At 59.2% G+C, this 14015-nt stretch overlaps 3 protein-coding genes across 4 annotated transcripts in view; 2 read left to right on the forward strand and 1 right to left on the reverse strand.

Annotated features, from left to right (window-relative positions):
* Positions 1 to 5486, forward strand: part of SMG5 (SMG5 nonsense mediated mRNA decay factor) — a 28401-nt gene extending 22915 nt beyond the window's left edge. Inside the window, exons 17-22 of one of the 2 annotated variants that reach the window (XM_061183310.1) lie at positions 1258 to 1317; positions 1724 to 1883; positions 2302 to 2392; positions 3221 to 3295; positions 3730 to 3868; positions 4050 to 5486. In XM_061183310.1, the coding sequence (XP_061039293.1) occupies positions 1258 to 1317; positions 1724 to 1883; positions 2302 to 2392; positions 3221 to 3295; positions 3730 to 3868; positions 4050 to 4133 (609 nt within the window). In that variant the 3' untranslated portion in view covers positions 4134 to 5486. Of the gene's footprint in view, positions 1 to 1257; positions 1318 to 1723; positions 1884 to 2301; positions 2393 to 3220; positions 3296 to 3729; positions 3869 to 4049 lie in introns of those variants that run through there. The other variant, XM_061183311.1, reaches the window with a different exon arrangement.
* Positions 5487 to 6588: 1102 nt separating this feature from the next.
* PAQR6 (progestin and adipoQ receptor family member 6) lies at positions 6589 to 10965 on the forward strand. Its single transcript, XM_061185901.1, has 8 exons — positions 6589 to 6664; positions 8093 to 8168; positions 8614 to 8741; positions 8874 to 9079; positions 9202 to 9328; positions 9722 to 9818; positions 10025 to 10175; positions 10513 to 10965. The coding sequence occupies exons 2-8, from the start codon at positions 8118 to 8120 to the stop codon at positions 10785 to 10787; spliced, it is 1035 nt and encodes a 344-aa protein (XP_061041884.1). The 5' UTR covers positions 6589 to 6664; positions 8093 to 8117; the 3' UTR covers positions 10788 to 10965.
* Positions 10966 to 11603: 638 nt separating this feature from the next.
* On the reverse strand, positions 11604 to 13866 carry BGLAP (bone gamma-carboxyglutamate protein). The gene is given in 5 exon segments (XM_061183306.1): positions 11604 to 11774; positions 11776 to 11893; positions 12047 to 12116; positions 12321 to 12359; positions 12618 to 13866. Coding segments are annotated over 5 exon segments (447 nt in total). The 5' UTR covers positions 12682 to 13866; the 3' UTR covers positions 11604 to 11618.
* Between the last annotated feature and the right edge of the window lie 149 nt (positions 13867 to 14015).

Consider the following 14015-nt stretch of genomic DNA (forward strand, 5'->3'; position numbering starts at 1 on the left):
CATGTCTTTTTTTTTTTTTTAATATTTATTTATTTATTTGGTTGCGCCGGGTCTTAGTTGAGTCAGGCGAGCTCCTTAGTTGTGGCATGCGTGTGGGATCTAGTTCCCTGACCAGGGATCGAACCTAGGCCCCCTGCATTGGGAGTCCAGAGTCTTAACCACCGCATCACCAGGGAAGTCCCTTTCCTTGTCTTTTATAATCTTGACAGTTCTAAGGAGTATTGTTCAGTTGTTTTGTAGAATGTTCCTCACTTGGCTTTGTCTGGTGTCTTATGATTAGGATGAGATTATACATTCCAGATTAATATTTTAAAGCATCACTCTGATGATGCCAGTTTGCTCGTCAAAGAGCCTTCAGTGGCTCCCCATGTCTTTTAGAATAAGTCTCCATCTTTAGACCATACTAAGGAATTTGTGGACTTCATCTAGAAGACAAAGGAAAACCATCACAGGACTTTTAGTCAGGGCCATGGTGGACAGCAGATGGTTTTTGAAAGATTGCCTTGGTTGTAGGCAGAGAAAATGAATTGGGCTGGAGGCAGAGACCAAAAAGAAGGTGGTTATAATAGTCAAGGTGGGAGGTACTGGCTTAGACCAGGGTTGCACGTTGAAGATGGAGGGATGCAGAGGGATGTGAATGATTTTTTAGGAGGTACAGTTGACAGGACTGGGAGGCTGATAACTTCTGGGGCTGAAAGAGAGGGAAAAGTCAAAGCCAGCTAGCTTTCTGACTTGGCAGATGGTGGTTTACTTAGCAAGCTGGGGAACACTAGAGGATGAGAAGCAGGTTCTGAGAAGCAGGTTGGGCTGTCAAGTAGGCATTTGGGTATGTACGTCTGGAACTCAGGAGTGGTCAGGTCTGGGCTGAAGCTGCAGATTTTGGAAGAAGTTGGCAAGTGGATGATGATAGAAAGCGAAGGGGTGCATAGATGGTATCCCCTGGGAGGGAGGATGGATTGAGAGGAGCAGAGGTGGAACCCTGAGACACAGACAGGTGCCATCCCCTCCCTCTCTCCCCGGGAGGCGTGAGCTTCTGTGGGCTGCTAATGGAACGTGTTCAGATGACACAGGAGGGATATTTTTTCTCCCACGCCTCCCTTCCCCTCACTTAGCAGGAGTGATAGAGAGCTGACTTTATACGAGGCCGTACCTATTTCAGACCCCAGGAATCCCTTTTGGTCTTCTTGATCACTGGAGAAAGGAATATTCCCCCAGCTGCTTGTCCCAAGCTTAGCACCTGGTATTCTCCCCTTGCAGGCACAGGAGGAAGCTCGGCGGAACAGGCTAATGAGAGACATGGCCCAGCTACGACTTCAGGTAAGAAGTTGGGGCCCCGCGCTCCCTCTGCTCTTGATCTGGTTATTGCCTAAAGCCCCCCTGGCACGTCCGTCCTCAGCCCTCCAGCTTCAGCCCCTGTTCTGCCCGCTGTGGCTCTCCACCTTGCGCTGGCTACCCTCCCAGCCTCCTAGACTGCCTTCCAACTGCTGACTTGTCACTGCGCTTTCGTGCTCCCTTCTGCCTTCACTTCTGTCTCTTTTCCTTCTCTTTCTCTTCCTCTTTCCTTTAACCCTTGTTTCTGTCTACTTTTCCTATGAGGCCATTCGTCGAAGGGGTCCCTTGTTCCCATTGGCAGCAGGAGGAGCCCCATAAGAGCCACCTTGGGTACCATTCTTCCCCTGCCCAGGCTGCACGCAGCTCCACCCACTCTGCCTTCTCTCAACAGCTCGAGGTCTCTCAGCTGGAAGGGAGCCTGCAGCAGCCCAAGGCCCAGTCAGCAATGTCTCCCTACCTCGTCCCCGACACCCAAGCCCTTTGCCACCACCTCCCTGTCATCCGCCAGCTGGCCACCAGTGGCCGCTTCATTGTCATCATCCCAAGGACAGGTAAATATATTGGAGAGGTGGGGGCAGAGAGTGTGGCTAAAAGAGAATCTGGCTTGGGATTGAGAGACCCTTACTTGGGGCCCAGTTTACACACAGTGGCCTTGGTCAAGTCCTGCCACCTCTCTGAACTTCAGTCATTTCATCTGCGAAGTGGGCATGACAATCCCTGTTAAACCCTGACTCACGAGATGGTTGGGAGAAACAGATGAGAAAATCTAAGTGAAAGCAGTTGGTAAGTTGCCAAATACGTTGTTGGCAGAAGGTCAGTCTTTGAAAGAACTTCAGGATTCCTGTAGGAGCTACGGTCCCTTTTCCTGCAGTGTGTCCTGGAGTGAGTGCAGATGCTTCTGCAGAGCCCCATGTCACGACAGCCTGAGCTCATCTGTTTTGTCTCCCCCACCCGCATCTTGCCCGCCAGTGATCGATGGCCTGGATTTGCTGAAGAAGGAACACCCCGGGGCCCGGGATGGGATCCGATACCTGGAGGCAGAGTTTAAAAAAGGGAACAGGTGAGTGCAGACCTGGCTGGACCTGTGCTGAGCCCAGACAACAAACGCGTGTGTTCCTCGTGTCAGACACGTGGTCCCTGCTCACAGTTGGCTCACTGCCTGGTGAGGGAGGCCGAAGACATAATTAGAAGTCAGGGTCTTAGGTGCTGAAATAGACAGCGATTGGAGGAGCCAGGAGCCCTGTTGGGGAACAGTGACCTGCTGTCCATCTACCTCTGGGGCAAACATGAGATCACTGTGACCAGGGAGAGGGGAAAAAGCCCCCACCTCCAAGCTGTGGACTCCTTTGCAGGAGGTTCTCCTGCTTTAGGTGATCAGGTTGACCAGGGTGGGAGTGCCTTCATCAGTGCTGCCCAGGGGCTTCCCACGGGGCTGGGGGGACAGATGGCAGTGTATAGGTGCTCAGCCCAGCACAGGCCCTTCCTTCTGGCCTTTGGGGCCAGAAAAGGACTAGACACTGGGTGTAGGGAAGAGGCAGAAAGCTCCCCTTTCTCTGCTGGCTGGTCTACCCCTCCTCTGCATCTGTCCTTGCCTGGTCAGAAAGCTGCACAAAGCCTGCTTGTTTGGACCTTGTCTCCAGAAGCACTGACTTGAAAAGCATGTGCTGCTTCTCCCCTCCCAGCTCCTCTCCAGGGAGGAACCAAAGAATTGATGTTATCAGGAGGAAAAGCAAGCTGGGCTCAGCAGCTAGGAAGCCACTTCAAAATGACTCCAAACAGACCTGTGATGTGGGAGACGTGCCCCTCCCCCATAAAACTGGGTCCCCTGTGCCACAATGGCCCGCTTTGTCCCCTGCCCCCAACCTTCACTCTCTCGTCTCCCTTGCAGGTACATTCGCTGCCAGAAAGAGGTGGGGAAGAGCTTTGAGCGGCATAAGCTGAAGAGGCAGGATGCAGATGCCTGGTAAAATTTCAGCCCCCACCCCTAGAACCTCAGATAGGCTGCCTGCCTTGCTTCTCTGTGGGCACTCCCCAGGACAGAGGGACGGGGCCGGAGAATTCTGTAACAGGCAGCAGGACCAGCGCGGGGCCAGGCTCATTCTGCCAGAGGCCTCCTGCAGGTCTCACCTTAGATGGAGTGAGAAGTTGCTCCAGCATCTGAGCCCCCGTGGCCCTGAGATCCTTGGGCTCAGCTTCCTCACTCATTGAACCTTTGCCCAGTCCCTGTAACATGTCCTCCAGGGCCAGCTTCCAGGACCCACTGCTCTGGGCTGCCTGGCTTCTCTCGCTCTCTCCTGGTGCCCTCCTCACCCCCAGCTCCCCCCTGTGCCCTGGAGATCTGGTGTTCAGGCTGTGCTAATGCTGGGGCTTGGCCCGCCTTCCCCCTGTTCCCACCAGGACGCTCTATAAGATCCTGGACAGCTGCAAACAGCTGACTCTGGCCCAGGGGGCAGGTGAGGAGGACCCGAGTGGCATGGTGACCATCATCACAGGCCTTCCACTGGACAACCCCAGCACGCTCTCAGGCCCTATGCAGGTGGGTCACGGGGTGATGTTTGGCAGAGTGTGGAATGGGGAAGAGGTACCGGAGTCGACTCCCTCAGACCAGACAGCTGCCCTTTTCCTCTTCCATCACCCCTTCCCCAGCCCCTCAACGACTTGTCCCAGAGTTTGGGAGGTCAGGCCCTCCTCCATTTGTCCTCCCCTCAATTCTACAGGCAGCCTTGCAGGCCGCTGCACATGCCAGTGTGGACATCAAGAATGTTCTGGACTTCTACAAGCAGTGGAAGGAGATTGGTTGAGACCGACCCCCAGGCCCTGCAGCGGGGCTGACTCCAGATCTCTCCTGCCCTCCCTGGCAGCCAGGACCACCACCTGTAGTCACCCCACCACACGCAGACTCACGCACGCACACAGGAAGGAAGCCCAGCTGCACACAGGCTGCAGGGAGGGCCCAGGAGCCAGCTGGGAGGGTTGCCAAGACGACGTCAGGAAAGCAAGGAAAGTGCTTGGAGCAGGAGAGGCCTGTGGGCCCCTAGCCAGCCTTCCTGCCTCAGCCCCCCCGCTTTCCCCAGGGGCAGGTGGCAGGCACGGGTGTCTGCGTTTCGTTGGAGTGGTTCCTGGACCTCTGAGGGGAAGGGACAGCAGAAGGGGCCCTTCTTCCTCACAGACGCAGGGTGGTTGGTGCCAGGAGTTTGGGCCCTCTGGGCCTGGGGGTAGAGTTGGGTAACACCAGGTGTCTGGGTGGTTCTCTGCAGACCCTTCCTCTCCTCGAGGAGCACCCATCCCCTTCTCATCTCCCTTTGCAGGGGCTGGGCAGCTCTGGAGCCTTGGGGACTCTTAAGGAAGAGGGGCCTGGAGCTGCCTGCACCAATAGCAGGGCAGGGCTTAGATCCCCTCCTCCTGCTGCAGGGGCTGCACACCCATTGCCCCACTTCTGTTTTCTGCCTCCCTTCGTCTAGCTTCCAGGGCAGGGAGCAGGCCCACGACGGCTGCAGGCAGTCTCGCCTATATGCCAGTGAGGGCTTGTGTGCCCACCAGCCCCATGGTCACTGCGCTTTGTGCTCTGGGCTGCTGTGCTGGGACAGAGTGGGATGCCAGTAAGAGGAGAGGGGGGTGAAGTTTGAGGCCACAACCCCCCTTACTATCTAGGGAGGGGCCTGTGTTCGGATGGATAGCAGAAAGGAGAGGCCCCTTGAAGCTGCCCGGCCAGGGACCCTCTGCCCTGATGGGCTTCCCTACTTTTGTCCTTCCCCGGGACTAAAGGCCTGGAGGAGCTGAGCATGGGGCTAGCTTCTGGAGTGTTGAGGTGAATGTGAGAGCAGAGATCATGAATAGCTCAGGGCAGTGAGTGGAGCAGCAAGAGTGGGGCTGAGTGTGGGAGGCTTTGGCCAGGATTGCCTCGGCCCCTCCCCCTCGGGCTGCACATACAGCTCGGGCTGGGGGTTGAGGGTCGGGGATCTCAGCTCTGCTGTTCCCCACCCCAGCGCTAGCCTAGCTTCCCAGACTGTTCTCGGAGGAGAACAGGCTTCCTGCCTTCTTCCTCTAAGATAGCAAGTCTGGGACAACCTGGGGGGAGTGGGATCACCCCCACTTCCAGTCCCTGGCAGAGACTGAGACTAAAGCATCACTTAATAAAGACCCCCAGAAGCCCACTCCCTGTCTCCTGGTGCCTTTCTGTACAATTTTATTGGGACATTGGAGATTACATGCTGAAATGGCAGTTTGGAAAGGTTTCTTTGAGGTGGCCCAGTTGAAGCAAGAAACCAGCAGTTGGAGCACAAACTCCAGAGATGGTTTTGATAGATGTGAAGTTCATTGAACTGAGCTGCTGCCTTCACAAGGGTGATAGGTGAAAACAGTATACAGATGATCCTGAACAATGTGCGGTTTTAGGGCGCTGACCCCTATGCAAGCAAAAATCTGCACTTGATTTTACAGTCCGCCCTCTGTATCTGCAGTTCCGCATCCACGATTCAACCAACTGGGGACCGTGTAGTATTGAGTACATATTTAGTGAAAGAAATCTGCATATAAATGCAGTGCAAACCTATGTTCAAGGGTCAACTATTTTGAAGGCTACAGTGCTCCCTGGGGGTGGTTTGCAGTTTTCATCTGGGTCCTCTGAATCAGGGAGAAACTTCCTCAAAGGAGAGGTGAGGGTAAACCTTGAAACCAGCCTCTGAGTCTTCAACCCCATCCCTCCGCAAGGACTGACACCTCAAGTGTGTCTGGGGAGTGGAGAAGCTTGGTGAACCCCTCGTGGTTGAACCAACATTTACCAAATGCATTTGCTCTGGATTCTGTCCAGCACCAGGCGCTGAGAGGCAGCGAAGCACAGTGAGAAGAGGTTTTGGAGAATTCAAATTCAGGGTTTGGATTCCTCTGCCCAGCTTAAGGCAGAGCCACCCTCAGCTCCTGGGAGAGCCTGGAACCCTGGAGACGTGGGGCAGCCTGGTCTGAGGGGGGCGCTCTGCACCACCCTGGCTGCATCCTGGCTAGGGCCCTGGCCTCTTCCAGCCAGTCTGCTCTCAGTGGGGTGGGGTCAAGCTGGAGGGGCTGGCTGTGTGCTGGAGCCCGAGTGAGCTGCCTGCTAATGGGGCTGGGCCACCCTGCACTGCTCCCTGGAGGCTGGACAAGGCTGGGATTGTTCTCTGGCTCCCTTTTGTCTCCCACTCCCCGCCCAGGCCTGGCCCGCCTGCCCGCCACTCTCTTCTCCCTCCCGCCACTCTCTTCTCCCTCCCATTGGCCCGGCTGGCAAGAGGCAGGGACTCCACCCGTGGAGCCCGGGGCCTGCCGACCCACCAGCTTAGGAGCGCCCATCAAACTCTGGGTAAGGAAGCTCACCTGGGGCCAAGACGCCCATTCTGGGGAACTAGAGGCCACTTGCCTGCTCCGGCCGGCCCCTCCCCCATTTCCACGGCTACAGCACAAACTACTTCAGAGACCTCTGAACCCCAGTGCTGAGGGAAGGGACCCTGAGGGGAGCTAGACGCCAGCATCGTCCTGGTCCACCCCTCCCCCAGGCAGCTGGGCCGCACTCGGGATAGGTTAGAATACCTCCATCCCACTTCCTGGAGGGGTCATCTAGCTCAGTTTTTTTTTTTTGGCTGTGCCCCAAGGCTTGTGGTAGTGGGATCTTGGCTCCCCGACCCGGGACCAAACCCAGGCCCTCGGCAGTGAAAGCACAGAGTCCTAACCACTGGACCGCCAGGGAATTCCCGGGGTCATCTATCAAATCTCAGCCAGGGTGCAGGGACTAGGGACCAGGTCGGCCTTGTGCCCAGCGGGGTCCCCAGCCCCCAGCTCAAGGGCAGAGGGCTCCCAAATGTTGAAAGACAGGAACAGAGGCTTGGGGTTCAGGCTGGCGATGTGAGGGCCCAGAGTGCGTGCGGAGCAAACATGCACACAGAGAGTAGGCAAAGCGATGACAGGAAGAGGCGTGGGGCGGGGCTGGTAAGTTTTGGCCTGGAGAGGTGGGAGGAGTGTCCTGTTCTCCCTCCTCCCGGGGCAGTTCCACCCGCCCCGGTGGCCCAGGCCATCCACTTGTGCCAAGGAATGTGCCTGGGAGAGGCGGCCTGAGAGGCGGGAGGGGCAGCAAAGCTGTGGCCACCCGGAGGCAGCGCACAGGTCTGAGGCTGAGGGGCCGGGGCTCAGGACGGGCAGGGACCCCAATGCCCCCCGGGGCACAAGTGTAGTCTTCAGAGAAGAGCCAGGCATCCCCCTAATTCCTTGTCCCACCGGTAGGCATCTGGCCTCTCCAAGAATTCTCCCTGAGCACCCTAAGTTTTCTGTGCTCAGCCCAGGCACTGTGAGCCAAGGGGCTTTCTGGTGCTGGCAGTGGCGGTGGTGGTGTGTGCTTAGGCTCTCTCTGTGCTGTCCTCCGTAAGTCAGGGTTCTTCTGAGACAAAAATTGGGGGTTGGGGACCTGGCTCCAGGGTCCAGGGTTACTGAGGCAGCCTTCTGGCTGAGGAGGACCCTCCACTCCTTGCTGAGTTGAGGCTGACCAGCCCCTCTCAATGGGGGAACTAAATAGCCCACAGGCGAGGCTGGGGAGGGGTTGGGGTTATGACCACTGGGGAAGCTGGGCCAGCCTCCCCTGACCTGAAGGAAGCAGCTTGGTGGCCAGCTGCCACCCGCATGCATGCCTGTGTACACAGCCTACCCTGGGACTCAGTGACCAGGTCCAGCCTGGACCTGGGCGAAAAGGGACCTGTGGATGGGGGCAGATACCTAATTCCCCCCTGCCCTTTGTCTCTAGGTCAACGTGGAGGTGCCGGGCCACCATGCTCAGTCTCAAGCTGCCCCAACTCCTTCGCGTCCACCAGGTCCCCAGGGTGAGGGATTCACCAACTCCTACTTCTCAGGGGACTGGCTGGGGCAGTTTCTTCTCTTTTTGCAAGTGCAGAAGTCCCTGCTCTAGGCTAACTCTTATCCCTGCCATTTCAGTGTGGGACTCTTCTGTTCTCTAAGGAACAGGCTTGTGACCGGCTCCCTAGAGCCCAGAACACTCCTTTATCCAGAGTCGCCTTCCTCAGAGCACCCTGTGTCCATCCTATCTTGTCCCCTTACTCTGCCTCTTCTGTTTCTCACCTGCTCTCTGGGTACTGGAACCTGTGGTGAGATGGGGTTGGATTTAGTTTGACTTTGGGGCCTTTGTGATCTCCAGCCCATTCCCTTCAACCCTGCTTCCAGAGAAAGGGTGGGATACAGTGAAGTCCCTTGGAGAGAAAGGGTGGGACACAGTGACTCCTCTCCTCTCCCTGCCCCCCACAACCCCAGGTGTTCTGGGAAGATGGTATCATGTCTGGCTACCGCCGCCCCACCAGCTCGGCCTTGGACTGTGTCCTCAGCTCCTTCCAGATGACCAACGAGACCGTCAACATCTGGACTCACTTCCTGCCCACCTGGTGAGGGAGGCTCTGTCCCAGGCTTGGGCCTCGAGCTCAAGGGGGTACTCAGGCGGACCGGGACCGTCCGGGCCCGCGGGCTGCACTGGGAGTCGCTGGGGGTCCGGTGGCCTGAGCACGTGCCCGCCGCAGGTACTTCCTGTGGCGCCTCCTGGCGCTGGCGGGAGGCCAGGGCTTCCGGTCGGAGCCCTACCACTGGCCGCTGCTCGTCTTCCTGCTGCCCGCCTGCCTCTACCCGTTTGCGTCGTGCTGCGCGCACACCTTCAGCTCCATGTCACCCCGCGCGCGTCACATCTGCTACTTCCTGGACTACGGCGCGCTCAGCCTCTACAGCCTGGGTGAGCCCCGCGGCGGAGGCCGGAGCGGTGGGCAGGGGGGGCGGGAGCGTTCCGGGGCGGGGCGGGGGTGTGGCGCGGGGTCTCTGGCGCGGGGCCTCAGCTCCCGCCCCGCCCCCCGCCAGGCTGCGCCTTCCCCTATGCCGCCTACTCCATGCCGGCCTCCTGGCTGCACAGCCGCCTGCACCAGCTATTTGTGCCCGCCGCCGCACTCAATTCTTTCCTGTGCACCGGCCTCTCCTGCTACTCCCGGTGGGTTCTCGGCCAGTGGTGAAGGGGAAGGCGGAGGGACAGGACAGGGCACCCACAAACACTTGGACACCCAGGACCGCTGGGTTGTGCCTGCGGTTCACTGCTCTTGAACAACATTGGTAACCATGGGACCGTTTATTGAGGACTTACTGTGCCCAGACCCTGTGCACCAGCACCATCCCTGCGCTGTCTCTAACTCTCACAGCCACCTAAGAGGCAGGTGTCTATCCCCGTCTAACAGCTGTTGTCACTTACAGAGGAGTCATGTGGCCTAAGGGCTTTCACAGCCACTAAGCTACACTGACATTCCATCTTGGCCAAAGGTCCCCTGCCCTACTCTGACCCCCACCCCAGCGTAAGGATGGTGACCAGCCTTTCACCCCCGCCTCCCAGGTTCCCCGAGCTAGAAAGCCCTGTGCTCAGTAAGATCCTCCGCACCGCCGCCTTCACCTATCCCTTTCTGTTCGACAACCTCCCACTCTTCTATCGGGTAAGGCTCCTGCTTTCCTGTCCTGACCCTCACAGTGCCCACTCCCAGCCCTGCCCCCTCGATCCCTGACTCAGCCCTGCCGCCCACCCTCCTAGCCCAGCACCCAGTCCAGCTGTGCCCTCCCCCTCCTCATCCTCACCAGATCCCAGACACATGATGTCCACCCCCAAAGCCCCTCCTCGTCAACCCTGCTTTTCCTTTGCCAGCTCGGACTGTGCTGGGGCAGGGGCCACAGCTGTGGGCAGGAAGCACTGAGCACCAGCCACGGCTACCACCTCTTCTGCGCGTTGCTCACTGGCTTCCTCTTTGCCTCCCACCTGCCTGAGCGGCTGGCACCAGGACGCTTTGATTACATCGGTGAGAGCAGACCTGGCCTGGCCCAGGAGAGGATGGGGAGACGGCTCCCCAGAGCACAGAGTGAACTGAGTAAAGGAGAGTATTCCTGGCAGGGCCCTCAGGGTCCAGGCCCAGCCCCAGTCCTCAGATAACAACAAAACCAGCAGCCTGTAGGCCAGGGGCTCTGTGCACAGCAGCTCACTCACTCTTGCCAATAACTCTGGGAATTGGGTTTCTTATTCCCAGTTTTAGGGGAGTAGCAGGCCCAGAGGATGTGGTGCTCACCATGGGTCACAGGATGAGTTGGGGCAGCCCTGGGGATGGGGTATGTGCCCTCACCCGCCCATCCTCCCCACAGGCCACAGCCACCAGCTATTCCACATCTGTGCAGTGATGGGCACGCACTTCCAGCTGGAGGCGGTGCTGGCTGATATGGGATCTCGCCGAGCCTGGCTGGCCATGCAGGAACCGCCGCTGGGCCTGGCGGGCACAGTGGCCACACTGGGCTTGGCGGTGGCCGGGAACCTGCTCATCATCACTGCTTTCACAGCTTCCCTATTTCGGGCTCCCAGTGCGTGCCCCCTGCTGCAGGGTGGCCCGCTGGAGGGGAATACAAAGGCCAAACTACAGTGAGGCCCCAGCTCTGAGCCTGCCTTGGAGGGAAGCAGAGGCCAGGCCCCCCTGCCCCGTGCTGGGGAGGAGCCCAGACCCAGGCCTGATAAGATGGGGGCACTTCTGAGCCTGGAACCAAGAGGAGTGGCTGAGGAGAGAGTGCGGAGATCATAAGGCAGAGGAGCGGAGAGGGGCTGGGGGGCTGGTAGAGAGCAGGAGGGTCGGGGAGGGTGCTCTTGATGGGGCTGGGGGAAGTGCTGAGGGTCTGAGAGGGGAGGTGCGTGTGTCCAGGCTGGAGCTGCCCCACCCACCATCGAAGGCTGGGATGGGGAGGTGTTGGGCCCTTTCATCTGGTCCCATCTCTGGTGCTCCTGGAGTTTCTGCTCAGCCCAGGCAAGAACTAACATGACTAACCCAGGCCCATCCTGAATGCTTATTAACCAGGCTGGCAGGCCCGCTACTGCCCCCACCCCCAAACCAGGCAGTACCGTCTACCGGAAGCTCTTTGCCTACGGCGACGAGGCTGTCTGTCCTGGTCACAGCCGTGTACTCCAGGCGTTCAGGCCTTTGGGATCTGGTCTGTTTGGGTGTGTCACGGATGCGGCAGTGGGTTGAGGTGGGGGAGGGTGCTGGGCTAGAGAGGAGAACCCTATTTAGACTTCAGGAAGCCACCTTCAATGCTTCTGGACTGAGGCAGGGTTAAATAAATAACTCAACAACAGATTTTGGGAAGCACTTTCTGGGACTGAAAAAGGTAAAACCTCCTCTCCACTCCCCATCCTCCCAATACCTCCTCCTCACACTCCATAGATGGACAAAGAATCACAGCCCCACCAGTTCCTCTTCTGGAGTTTATTCTGGAGCAGCTGGGATGACGCTCCCAGCTGCTGGGATCTCACACGTGCCGGGCAGGGAGGTCAGGGCGAGGGGAGGGGGAGGGGTCCCGGAGAGGAGCCAGAGCTGGGGGCTGCCAGCCAGGCCGGCAGGGCTGAGAGCTCTAGGCTGTGCCGTAGAAGCGCCGATAGGCCTCCTGGAAGCCAATGTGGTCAGCCAGCTCGTCACAGGCGGGGTTGAGCTCACACACCTCCCTCCTGGGCTCCAGCGGATCTGGGTAGGGGGCTGGGGCTCTGAGAGCCCAACACACTGGCATCAGCCTCCATGCAAAATGCCCGCCCCTCCTCCCACTGCACTTGGGGCTCCAGAGTCCTCCCACAGCGGTCGCTCCTCCCAGCCCATCCTGGAGATGCAGGGCCCTGGCCCAGCACCTCCTTTTCTCTCACCCCAGCCCATGATCCAGGTAGCGCCTGAGTCTCTTCACCACCTCGCTGCCCTCCTGCTTGGACACAAAGGCTGTGGAGCAGAGGGTCAGGGGTCAGGTGACTCCGAGTTTGGGTGGACAAGGTGGGGAGTAGGCTGGCCTTCCTGAGAGCCAGATGGGAGGGGGCAGGAGGGGAGAATGGGACTGAGGGGACCAGGGTGAGACAGGGGTGCTGGGAGTGGGCAGCACCACTGAGTGATACAGGGCACAGCTTCCCATCAGGCCCTGCCTCATACCTGCACCTTTGCCAGACTCCTCATCCCTGGGCTTTGCATCTGCAAAAAAAAGGAGCCCAGTTCACCCCTGCTCATCCCTAGGGCTCTCCCTCTCCTCCCCTCTCCTCTCCTCTCTGGCAGCTTGCTCTTCCCTCCTCTCCCTCCACAAGGACAGCAGTGGGGGCAAATGGACTGAGCCCACAGAAAGGTGGTTAGACTGCCAACAGGGACTGCCAGTGGAAGGGGTGAGGAGAGGTGAGGCCATGGTGCTTTCCCCTCGCAGCTCCCGCGGGCTGGGGCAGGGGTAGGGGCACTCACCTGCCCGGCCAGCGAGGCAGAGTGTGGCCAGGGCCAGTAGGGCGAGGAACATGAGGGGTCTCATGGTGTGTCTGTCAGCGGCTGCGCTAGGGCTGCTGCTCAGGACTCAATTGGTCTGCCCCTCCCAGCCTCCAGCGCTGTTTTATACTCTCTGGGCTGTGCCCCAGAGGCAAGGGTGCGGGCGGGTCTTGGGGGAATCTACCAGGGCTATTTGGGGGTCATCCGCCTAGGCCAAACCCCAAAGGATGTTGTGGTTGGAGCTGCGGCTGCCTGGGCAGGCCCCTGGGAGTGATGGAGGAAGGTGGGCCTCAGTCCAAGATTGCCAGCCTCCAGACAAGGTCCCCAGCCCCTCCTCAAGGGGGTCGCCCCAGGTCCCCCAGCCCCTACTCACTCTCCCTCGGAGCCCCAGCCTCAGTTTGAGCACCAGCGGGGCAGACCGGGAGGGGTAGGAGGGGGAGCCTAGAGAGGAAGGGGGGCCCAGAGGTCCAAAATAGATTTGCACAGAGCTGGGCTACAGCCTCTCACAGGCTGATTTCCACCGTCAGCCCTGTGGGCAGGAGCCAAACTCAGGGAGGGAGGGCCAATGCCCTCATTCACCCCGAGGGCTCCTGCCCCAGAGAGACCTCAACAGCAGGCCTGGCATGGGGGCGGCTCGACTCTGCTCAGGCCCTGAGCCTCGGGACGGGGGAAGGGGTTGGGGCAGCATAGGGCCGAGAGCCAAAAGCCAACACACGTGTGGCCAGGCATGAGGTAAGGACAGCCCTTCTGTCTGCGACTGGCCAGGTGGGCAATGAGGTGGGAACCCCCTTCCCCATGCCCCTCGCACCTCTGAGCTCCTGACCGCCCCACCCCGATCCTTTTCCTGCCCTCACAGCCTCCCCATTGCCAACAAGCTTGGGGACCTGTCCTCCGAGGGGCAGAACATTCAGCCTGAGAAGCCCCCCCCGCGCCTGAAGCCACTTCTGCCTCAGCGCAGCCTGGAGAAGAGGGAGGGCGTCCTCACCCACCACCCACTCACCAGGCGGAGACCTGCCAGACGAAGCACTGCTGCCTCCACCCCACGGCCGGTGGCTGGATGTTTGGGTGTGTCCAGGAGGAGAGAGGAGCCACTAGGCTCAATTTGGGGGGGTGGGGTTGATGATCAGGGACCACCCTGCCATCTTCCCGAGTGTCCCCGCTGCTCCTAGACAGACCCAACCAGGCCTCTCTCTACAGAGTTAGGGTGAAGCCCTCGCCAGGGAAGAAAGTTCTGCCCCCACCCATACCCACCCCCTTCACCCTCCAGTCTGGAGGAAACACCCACCCTGCCTTTGGCTAAGTCACTCCTGATGCCCTGTGGCCCTGGCTGGGGAAGAGGGGGTTGTGAGAAGCCAGAGGACAAAGTCCCAGCCTTTGGAG

The sequence above is a fragment of the Eubalaena glacialis genome, chromosome 3 (assembly GCF_028564815.1).
Source record: "Eubalaena glacialis isolate mEubGla1 chromosome 3, mEubGla1.1.hap2.+ XY, whole genome shotgun sequence".
Lineage (NCBI taxonomy): Eukaryota > Metazoa > Chordata > Mammalia > Artiodactyla > Balaenidae > Eubalaena > Eubalaena glacialis.

Bases quoted from the DNA above. Each gene is read 5' to 3' on its own strand.
- PAQR6 (XM_061185901.1), top strand. From the start codon at position 8,118: ATGCTCAGTCTCAAGCTGCCCCAACTCCTTCGCGTCCACCAGGTCCCC. The intron at 9,080-9,201 runs GTGAGCCCCGCG...GCCCCCCGCCAG, and splicing joins GCTCAGCCTCTACAGCCTGG to GCTGCGCCTTCCCCTATGCC. The intron at 10,176-10,512 runs GTGAGAGCAGAC...TCCTCCCCACAG, and splicing joins AGGACGCTTTGATTACATCG to GCCACAGCCACCAGCTATTC.